We start from the raw sequence: 10,576 nt of genomic DNA on the forward strand, positions 1-10,576 counted from the left end.
TGCCGAGCGCATTCATTAAAAAGTAGATCTTTCTTTCTCCTCTGTTCTGTGGACTGGTAGCAACAGAGACCTTTTAGCCCCCTGCTCCGCCCCCCTCCCTGTGGACAATCATAAAAACGTCTCCTCCTCCTGTCCACTGTTCTGGCTGCTTTATGACAGTGGTACCAGTCAAAGCCACGGGTGCTCTCTCTCTCTCTCTCTGTCTCTCTCTCTCTCTGTCTCTCTCTCCCTCTCTGTCTCTCTCTCTCTCTGAACTGTCTGCCCCCCCCTAGCCTGTACATACAGTCACACTGCTGCTCGTGAAGGCTTAGGGATTACTAGGCAGCAGAGCTCAGGGAAGGCGACCCACAGCCAGCTAATTCCGGGAGGAACCGCCTTGCCTGTGCTGCATGCTGATGATGTCATGGCGGCGGCAGCAGCCCGAGCCCCCCCCCCCCCCGACCCAGACCACACTGGAACCAGCTCACCTGGACGCCATGGTTACTCAGTGCGAGGTGCGTGTTTGCTCACAGTGAATAGCTCCGAGGTCGAGCACAAAGAAAGCCGATAGTGATATTGTAAGAAAAATTGAAAAGAAAATCACTACACGGACTGAGGAAGTTTCACAATGCACCTCGGTCAATGTTTGACTCAGAGACACATTTCCCAAATGCCTGTTCCCCTCATATAACAACTATAATCCATTCTTAGTCTGCCTCGGCAGGAAATATCTCAAGTTTAAAGATGGACTAAATTCCTTTTGAGACATTCATGGATCTCAAACGTGAAATATGTTTGAATTCAAGTTAAAATGCATGATGTCAGCGTGTACACATCCGACCTGCACAGATCAAATTCAAACCTACTGTAAATCTATATTTTATCTGTAGGGGCTGTATATGTCCAGCGTGTCTGTAGCACTTGGACTGAATTATTTTATGGAGTACCTCCCCCAACACACCAGCCCGGTGAAGTCAGGAGAAAGGACTCGGGGAGTGGGGGGATGAAATATAACCTGGAGAACTATTGGTCAATTTTTAATTAAAACGAGCACAAAGCACACTCTCTTCTCCCTGAGGATTTATTGGGCCCTTCTCTCTGTCCGGGGGAGCTGAGGAGATGCTGGCGTTAGAAACACCACTGTGATTAAAGCAGAGTGAAGACTTCATAAAGAGATCTGTCCTCGCGGATTAAATATAGCAGGGTTGGGGTTGAGGAGAGGCCCAGAGATCTACTGGCACCTTTCCAGTAGACTGACTGACTGGAGAGGAGAGCTCCATTAAGGGGCCCCACTGCCCTGGGAAGACCACATCCTGCTGGGGGCTGCCATCTAGTGGTTGAATTACGCTAGAGCAAAAGGGTATGGCATTGAAAAACAAAACACAATTTGTCTTAAAAGTTTTGGCTAAAAAATATTTATTTGTAGCGAATTGATACAGCCTTTGATTTCAGTGAATCTTATAAATTACAAAACATCAGAAATTAAATCGAACGGAATAATTTAAACTGAACAGAACAACGTGTCTTAACCGTTCATCAATACCACTCGCAAAAGATGTTTGGTGGTAAAACGAGTCCGTCCTCAGTCAGCGTTGAGGCAGAGGCAGACGCCCTGCAGGACCCAGTGGGAGATGTGCTTGGTGGTGAACAGGTCTGCCTCGCACACCAGGCCGACGCCCATGGCGTTCCTCCGCATGGAGGTGGTATAGACCGGGGTCCGCAGGGTGTTCTGTCACGAACAGAAACACACGCTGAAGAGAACGGGCCGGGCTGGTTTTTTGAACAGTGAGGGGGGGGTGTTGATGTAGCGGTTTGTACCTGTAGTTTGAGGCGATGTGCTTCTATGGGGATGACCTTGAGGACGGGCAGTTGGACCACCAGGACTTTGGGTTTGCTTCTCACCAGACAGCCCTGCTCTATGTCCCAGTCAGCGCCCTCCAGGTAGAGGCCAGACACAAAGCACCCTGGGAAACAGCCGGCATCACTCTGAGTAACAGTGTGTGTGTGTGTGTGTGTGTGTGTGTGTGTGTGTGTGTGTGTGTGTGTAATATGTGCGTAATGGGGACTCTTACCCTGTCCAGGTCTCTCGTTGACCTCGTCCTCAGTTCTGTACTGGGTGACCTGTGTATAGAGTGTAGAGCGGTCCAGAGGCCATCCATTCTTCCTGCATGTTGCCTGAACCAGAGCAGTCAGGTAGGATTCTGGGATCTGTAGTCCTGACAGCCACATCACATTGGGCTCTCCTTCATCCACCTGTAAGGACACACAAAGCAGGTTGATTGAGGTTGTAGTCCATAGAAAGTGTTGAATTCATACTGAGAGACTAGAGTGTGAGCTGCAATAAAATGTGTTATAAGACGGAAACGTGTGCATATCAGAAAGCGAGTGTGTGTGTGTGTGTGTGTGTGTGTGAGAGCAGGAGGCTCACCCAGGAGCTGTACTGCTCGTAGCGCCTCTTGAAGTGGATCATCCAGTTGCCCAGGGACTTCAGGGTGTCGGGGGCCAGCTTCCTCCAGATGGCGGGGAGCTGGCCGTTGAAGAGGGCGCGCGCCACCTCATCAAGCTCACTACTCATGCCCACCTCGCCAGCCAGGGCCTATGACACAAAAAACACACGTTCGAGTGACAAAAAAAAAGTGACAGTTTAAATATTTCCCGTGACACGTCCGTTGTGAGGCCTCACTAGGGCTGGGTATCGATTCGAATTTTAAGAATCGATTTGATTACGATTCACAAGGTTCAGAATCGATTATCACGATTCAATTCGATTCGATTCAATATCGATTCGGTTAGTGTTACTAAACCTGTTTTTTTTAGCTGTAACCTTAATAACATGACTGCCAAGTTATGCAACACATCAATACTAGGGCTGGGTATCGATACTGATTTCCAAAAATGAATGAATGAATGAATTATTAGATGAATGACTGAACTATTCATTCCTTAATTTATTCATTCATTCATTAAATAAAAGATCGATTTTGGGATTCATGAATCGATTCTGAATCATTTGATCCAGAATCGATTCAGAATCAATGAATGGATTTTTTAAACCCAGCCCTAGGCCTCACCCTCTGCAGTTCGGCCAGGGAGTGTCCCATCCGGCGGACGAGCTTGTTGAAGCGCTCCAGCTCCTGCAGGAGCACCACGGAGGTGGGGGAGATCTCCAGGCCCAGCTTCTTACGGGTCACGTCCAGGTCGAACGCCTCGGGCAGCTTGCTCTGGATGTCCCGGCCCACCTGGCTGATGTACTCGTCCCTGCTTACGCCCCCTCCGGACTCCCCTGGAGAGCAGGACACGGGAGACGACGCTCAGACTGTGTGTGTGTGTGTGTGTGTGTGTGTGTGAGAGAGAGAGAGAGAGAGAGGGAAAGAGAGAGAGCGAAACGAAATATTTTACCAGTCTGAGGCTGTAACTCGATCAGGTGGGTCCACATGTCGCGAGCTGCCTGTGTGTAGTACCCGATCTCAGCGTTGGGGTGAAGACCAAACACCTCTGGCGTGTTGGCCAATGGCAGAGTCTCAATCTCACCTGGAGCACAAGGCAGGCCAATCACAGAGAGGCAAAACCTCAGCACAAGAGCCGTGCAGCAGAAATCTCTTATGGTATAACATAGCGTTAAGCCTATATTAAAAAGCTAGAATTGCTGTTCACCAGACCAGGCGGGTTATGTGACAAACCAACCCACCGACATACGTGTCCTTAGGGCCATCGGGGGGGATCTTGTAATCCACCTCCTTGTTGTGGAAGAAGTGGAAGGGCTGGAAGGTGTCGAAGATGAAGTCTCCCAGGTACTCGTCCATGTAGACCGTCAGGATCCTGCGGTCAAAGCTGTCGATGCATCGGCCGCCGTACATCACCTGAGAGAGACGCACGGCAGGGAGGGGTTTACCCGCACTGCACTGTGGGTAACATCCACACTGAGGCCGGTATGATGAGGTGAGCCAGACTGACCTCTCCTATCAGGTATTTGAGGCTCCCCCAGGGGATCTTGGCGTCTCTCTGAGCGTGAGCTTTGGTCAGGTAGGTGTCGAGGATCTCCATGCACACCTGTGGACACAGTCACGCCCTCAGAAGCACGCTTACACAATACTGTATACTGTGTGACATTTTATATGACAAAGAGCGTTATCAATTATCAACAATGTGTGTAACTGTCTTATGTTTTGTTGGACCCCTGTGAAAACGAGATGGTTCATCTCACAGCGCTAGCCGTGAATAAACGTAATCAACATTCAATGGCATTTTTTGTGGATGTTGTCGAAATAGTCACTCTCTCACTCACCAGGAAGTCGGACTCGTTAAAGTCGTAGGGGACATTCCAGCCAATCTTGCCGTACTTGCGTCTCTCCTGAACCACCGCGTGGAAGAAGGCCAGCACGTAGACCAGGCTGCGGAAGGCGGGGTGGGGGCAGGTCATCAGGGTCTCGTGGGCGATCTTGAAGAAGGTGGCTCTCATGTTCAGCTTCAGCCCATTGGGCGGCTCAGTTACCACCTGGTCGCAGAGAGAGAGAGAGAGAGAGAGAGAGATAGAGAGAGATAGTGATAGAGATAGAGACAGAGAGAGAGAGTGAGAGAGAGTGAGAGAGAGAGTGAGAGAGAGATGGTGATAGAGAGATAGAGACAGAGAGAGAGAGAGAGACAGAGAGCGAGAGAGAGAGTGAGAGAGAGAGACAGAGAGAGAGAGTGTTTTGTATGTACAGTATTAGTCTGAGGGTACTTTTGGGGCTCACATCTTTAGTTGTAGTTGGGCCACTGGGCCAGACTCTATTGATGCACTTATACAGTAGATTTAATTTCTCATTACTCAGATGCGGAACTGATTGTAACTGCCGTCCAACTTTAATCTAAATTGGCAAAATGTCAACTCGAATTATCTGAAAGAAATAAGTGGTAACCTAATCTGTCTTGCACCAACTAATAACAGAGCCCTGATTTGAAAGATTGCTCAAGATCCACTTTGATTGAACTTATATTCTCCAACAGAGTTGAAAGAATTGCAGTATCCAGTGCAGTATTTGAATTGAGTATCAGTGATCATTGCCATACGGCCTGTGTCAGAAGTGTGCGTTTGGAGAAAACCAGATCTCACATAATTGTGAGGAGAACTCTCAAGCATTTGAACCACCAAGGTTTTTTGGTGGATATTTCTCACAGCAACATTAATTATCTGAGATCCTGGATGTTCAGAGGCTCTGGACTTTCTCTGAGACAATTGTTAACAAACACGCACCATTTAGGAAAGTGAAGGACAGAGTAACACCCTGGTTCTCACAAGAGCTATCAGCTTTGTTTAAAGACAGAAATTCTGCCTGGCCTCTTGTCAGAAAATCAGGTGATCCTATACACTGGCGATCGCTCAGACAAATTAGAAAGAGATGTGAGAAAAGCTAAATCTAATTATTATCTGGATTTGATCACTAGCTAACTCTGACCCGGCTACATTTTTGGGTTGAGCTGTAAACTCAACAAAAACAATTCCGCAGTCTCACTTCCCACACATGTTAAATTAGCTGACTGCTTGATCTCGATCAAAAGGAAATTTGTCTACATGTAGCTTTCAATAAGCATTTTGCTAATGCTGGCCTCTTATTGGAAAGGGAACATGCTGGCCGCCTCTTGCTGTTAATGATGGTGTGTGCGTCGTAGAGTACAGTACAGTACAGTATACTGCTCATTTGACACTCTCACCTGATGAGGTTTTAGAAGCCATGCAGGCCATGGATGCCAGGTGTCTGACTAGAGAGGATAAACTGGATTCTCTTTTTCTAACATTTGGAACTTGTCCTTATCTTACTTGATCAAATGACTGGATTGTTCTAAAAGTCTCTTGAGTATGGTCGGAACTGGGAAACTGCCTTTTTGTTTTCTGCTCTATACTCTTGGAATAATCTCCAAAACACCTTAAAGGAGCACTTCCTCGATTAGCAATCAGCTTTGTCCTTTATCTGACCATCCTATGGTCAGTTCTGATTCTGGCCCGTCCTATGGTCAGTTCTGATTCTGGCCCGTCCTATGGTCAGTTCTGATTCTGGCCCATCCTATGGTCAGTTCTGATTCTGGCCCGTCCTATGGTCAGTTCTGATTCTGACACATCCTATGGTCAGTTCTGATTCTGGCCCGTCCTATGGTCAGTTCAAGGCCTTAACCAGAGACCATTGTGTCTCTACCTGTAATTTCTTTGATTGATTTATTTTCTGATTGTCATGTTTTCTACTTCTGATGAATTTTTATTATTTTATATCATTATATTATTATATTGTATTCTATTTTTAATTATCTATTGATTGAATAATGTCTTTGTATGCTCAGCATCTTTGAAAATGAGGGTCTACCTCAATGGATTTTCTGAGTTTTTAAATAAAAGTTTGAATGAATCAATGAATGAATCTGAGTGAGAGAATCAATATGAAACAAGCCCAATGTAGAAATTCACAGTTATTGATTAGATACTTTGCTCTCAACATTTCAGCTGAATGCAATGTCAAACATGGCCAGTGTGAAAATGTGTGATTATTCATGACCTCCGCCCAGTGACAGCGCAGGGTGAGAGGTAATGTTTTTGGTGGCGTGTTCGTCCGTCCGTCAGTCCGTTGGCAGGATTACGCAAAAACTACCAGACCGATTTTCATGAAACTAGGTGAAAGGGTGTAGAATCGTGCAACTTAGAATCCAGGCCTTTCACCTACATTCATTTTTTTGGACTACAATTATGCAAAAACAAACTGATTTTCATGAAATTCAGTGGAGGGGTGTAGCATGGGCCAACTTGGAACCCATTAAATTTTGGAGCAGATCCAAATCCCAGGGTGGGTCCATGTTCCTTGGTTTGTTTGTTTTGAGCAGGATTACGCAAACACTACCAGATTTTCCTGAAACCCGGTGGAGGGGTGTAACATGGGCCATCTTAGAACCCATTACATTTAGGAGTGGATCTGAATCACAGGGGTGGGGTCCGCGAGCTGCCCAAACAGTGAAAAATCCCCTCCATTCATTGTCAATCGAGTTGAAACGGCCATATCTCAACATATGAAGGTCACATAGACACAGGGTTTGGACTAGTATAAAGCTCTTGACCTAACAAATGCAGCAATATCAACGCACAGAGCCACAAAATGCATTCATGGGCGGAGGTCTGTGCTCCCCAAGCATCATTTCTAGTTAGGAATACAATAATTTGCCTGAACCAAATAAACCTCAGATTTTTCTCAATGAGATTTTGACAAACGTTTTTGCAATCATTTTGAATATCTAAAATTGTGTGTCACTGTGTGACTGACTCAGCCCTCTCCTACCTTGAGGGACTTCTGGAGGATGCCGATGGGGAAGTCTTTGATGGGGTCGGTGGTGAGCCACAGACGGAAGTCTGGGTGGGGCTTGGTGATCCTCTCCAGGGACTTCTCCAGGTCCTTCAGCCATTTGACCAGTAGGTGACAGTTCTGCAGCATCAGCCACTGGCCACGAGACACGGCTGTGTCCAGCAGCTGCAGCGCCACCTACAGGACACACAGGGACAATGTATAAAACACAACTCACTAAGAACAGCCTTTGACCTCTGAAAACTTACTGGTTAAAAAAAAAACATGATTTTCAAGCAAGTGCAAGTCCTCTGGTACCTTCTCCTGGCCTTGGCCCATGGCCAAGAACTTCAGCCTGTTGCCTCCAAAGCCCGACCTCTCGGCCAGCTTCATGAGGTCGCTGGCTGGGTCGGAGCCGGGGCTCAGGATGAACACGATGGGGGAGTTCGGGGTGCTCTGCTCATAGATGGCTTCGAAACTGATGACAGGGGGCTGCACATACCTGAGGGAGAGGGAGAACAAGCAGCAAACAGAGAGAAAAAAGAGAGCGTAGTTGAACGTTGTCCATTCATTGGATATCAATACATTAGATCAATACAACCAGTAGCAGAACAGTCTCTCACTTCTCGCCCATGGTGCTGGTGACGTAGTCGGTCACAGCCCGGTAAACTCTGTCCAGACGGAAGCAGCGCAGCAACAGAAGCTTCTGGAAGACGGTCAGGTTCTCTTTATACTTCATGGGGAAGGGAGCCTGCTCTGGACCATCCAGGTCGTACCACTGAGAGAACACAGGAGGGGGAGGGGCAATTCATCATAAGCTATTCAAAAGACTAGGGCCCAGTCCCAATGTCCACCCTTACGGACCCACAGACGTTGAGGCGCGTTCCCGCTGAGTGTGTGAGGGCTTAGGGCTGTCCCATTGTCAAATTATCAAATGCACAAGGGCTCTCTGGCTGACATTTAGAGCCCTTTATGCCCCCTTTTCCGCAAGTCTAAGTCCTAAGTACCTAAGGGAACTGCCCACAGTTCATGTTGTTGTGATGTGAAACACAGGTTTACCTGAAGAACGGCCAATAAACAAGCACGGACAGATCAACCAACCCTTACGTTCACTACAAAACAAAATATGGTTTCATGTTTTCAGCTGGACTGCTTATCTGCACAAGTAGCCTTGGAATACTTTTGGTTTCAATATTTTGACATATAAGTTATCAACCATACTGTATGGGTTTGTATAATTTCATTTGTTTGAAAATATCAAGGCTATGGTTATAAATTACAGTGTACATAGATTTCTGTTCCCATAAATCATGATTCCCCAGTTAAAAGCTGCATGACATTATTTTAATTAAAATAAAAAGTCCCAAACACAAAGAAATATGTTTTGCCGTCAACGTAAGGTGATGTCCCAACGTAAGGTGTTGTCCCATTCCTTTTATACCATTTCGAGCCCTTGCAGCCTCTCGCACTCAACCACTTTACCAGGTGCCGTCAATAAGTCTGTGAGGGTTCAGGGCTTGAGTGTTTAGGGGGGACATTGGGACTGGGCCTCGGGGTAGAATGTCCCATGCTGGCGGATGGTGTGACTCACGGTCTTCCATTCATCAGGGTTCTTCTCCAGGTCGTCTGGCAGGGAGCCAAACTGCTCGGGGAAGAGCTCTGCTAGTCTCACCATGTCCTCCCAGCCCTGGTCAGGAAGCCAGGAGCATGGCTTCTTCCTCTTGCTCTTCTCCAAGGACAGGTTTCCTACAGTCAGGAGCCCAGAGAGAGAGAGAGAGAACAACTGAACCAGTGTGGTACATGTGACATACTAAGTAAATGTTTTTGCATGGTACAGTAGAAATGTTTGATAAGCTGCGCATACAATAGCATGGAAAGCTCTGTTATTCCACAAATCAAGTAAGTTTGTCAAATTGTATTTTCTTAAATTCAGATTTGTGGGTAAAATGCTGTACATGTGTGTGTGAGAGAGAAAGACGGGATGAAGTAACTCACCCTTGAGGAAGAACTCCAGCTCCTCCTGAGGAGCTCTCCCCTCCGGCTGCTCGATCTTAATGGTCAGGTTGAAGGAGAACAGCAGCTTGTGCCTCTCGAACAGACCTGAGAATCACACACATCCAGGGAAGAGCATCGTTACTGTACAGAAACGTACAGTAAGAACCTTAATTCTTACATGTTCTCTTCAACACTGTGAGTAAGAGTGAGATCTCTGAAAACTTTACAGACAAACAGAACCTTTGGCTTTTGGCCTTCCCCTTTGAGCCAATCACCTGTGCAACCGTAGTTGTAGACGTTGTGTGTCAGAGTGTCCATGATGTTCTTCAGCCTCTTGGGCAGGATGGAATTAGGCAGAGACTTGCGCAGGGAGAAGTCGAACACCTCCAGGTAGGAGGCCAGGGAGTACTGGTACATGCTGTTGACCAGAGCCATCTCCGCCAGAACGAAGAACAGGATGGCGCCACGCTTGGCAGCCGGACGGTAGCCGTCTCTGAGCTTATCGATGTCCACCGACGTCTTCTCGGCCAGTTTCAGCTTCTCGAACACCTAGGGGAGCAAATACAAGACATCAGCAAAGTTCCGGCTGAGGCCTCGGATTGGTCCCAGCCCTGGGTCCAGACAGACCCACCTCGCTGGCCTTGGACTTGGTCTCCTCCAGGGTTTGGACCAGCTCCACGTTGTCCAGCATGTTGCCCGTGGAGGTGGCCAGCTCCCTCAGCAGAGAGTCTTCCAGGTCCTTCAGCAGACGCTTGTTCTCGCTGGTCTCCAGGATCAGCCTCTCACGCTGCTCCTCCAGCTCCTTCCTCTCGAAGCCCACGATCACACTCAGCAGCTGGTCCTCCAGGCCCTTCAGGGTCACTGACGACACAAACACAACGGCTACCACACAGATACCGACCAGAGTCTAGAGATCCACCGCCATTTTGAAACTAGGGATGTTAACAGTTAATCGACTATCGACTGCTTGTTAATGGAACAGAACTTCTTTTTTTTTACATTATCAACGGGAGTTGCGTGAAATGTAATCATGATTTAAGGTCTGACTGCACATGAGGGCGCCACGCCATGTAGTGAAAGCTAATTGGGATGCCGGGAAATTTCAACGACACAGCGGAAGAAGACACAAAAATGAAGCGCAGTCTGGCGCGGGACGTTCTTATCAATTAATCGACTATTGATTGTTAAGGTTAACAGTTATCAATTAATGAAATTCCTTGAAATTTGCAACCCTAATTGAAACGGCTCGTACCCGTGTAGTTGATGACCATAGCCTTGCCAAACACAGAGGGCGAGTATTTGGG

The 10,576-nt window shown here is 47.3% G+C and overlaps 1 protein-coding gene across 1 annotated transcript in view; it reads right to left on the reverse strand.

The window, feature by feature from the left end:
- Nucleotides 1-1,561: 1,561 nt before the first annotated feature.
- dnah10 (dynein axonemal heavy chain 10) overlaps nucleotides 1,562-10,576 on the reverse strand; it is a gene marked incomplete at both ends in the record, with an annotated part of 41,122 nt that continues 32,107 nt past the window's right edge. The window contains 17 exons of the mRNA XM_084457423.1: nucleotides 1,562-1,708; nucleotides 1,798-1,943; nucleotides 2,052-2,232; nucleotides 2,408-2,575; nucleotides 3,051-3,262; nucleotides 3,379-3,510; nucleotides 3,668-3,839; nucleotides 3,934-4,029; nucleotides 4,265-4,474; nucleotides 7,275-7,475; nucleotides 7,596-7,779; nucleotides 7,901-8,055; nucleotides 8,869-9,023; nucleotides 9,273-9,377; nucleotides 9,548-9,821; nucleotides 9,904-10,133; nucleotides 10,525-10,576. The exon at nucleotides 10,525-10,576 is cut by the window's right edge and continues 228 nt beyond it. Coding sequence (XP_084313549.1) covers nucleotides 1,562-1,708; nucleotides 1,798-1,943; nucleotides 2,052-2,232; nucleotides 2,408-2,575; nucleotides 3,051-3,262; nucleotides 3,379-3,510; nucleotides 3,668-3,839; nucleotides 3,934-4,029; nucleotides 4,265-4,474; nucleotides 7,275-7,475; nucleotides 7,596-7,779; nucleotides 7,901-8,055; nucleotides 8,869-9,023; nucleotides 9,273-9,377; nucleotides 9,548-9,821; nucleotides 9,904-10,133; nucleotides 10,525-10,576 — 2,820 coding nt within the window. The remainder of the gene's footprint in view (nucleotides 1,709-1,797; nucleotides 1,944-2,051; nucleotides 2,233-2,407; nucleotides 2,576-3,050; nucleotides 3,263-3,378; nucleotides 3,511-3,667; nucleotides 3,840-3,933; nucleotides 4,030-4,264; nucleotides 4,475-7,274; nucleotides 7,476-7,595; nucleotides 7,780-7,900; nucleotides 8,056-8,868; nucleotides 9,024-9,272; nucleotides 9,378-9,547; nucleotides 9,822-9,903; nucleotides 10,134-10,524) is intronic.

The sequence above is a fragment of the Borostomias antarcticus genome (assembly GCF_949987555.1).
Source record: "Borostomias antarcticus genome assembly, chromosome: 23".
Lineage (NCBI taxonomy): Eukaryota > Metazoa > Chordata > Actinopteri > Stomiiformes > Stomiidae > Borostomias > Borostomias antarcticus.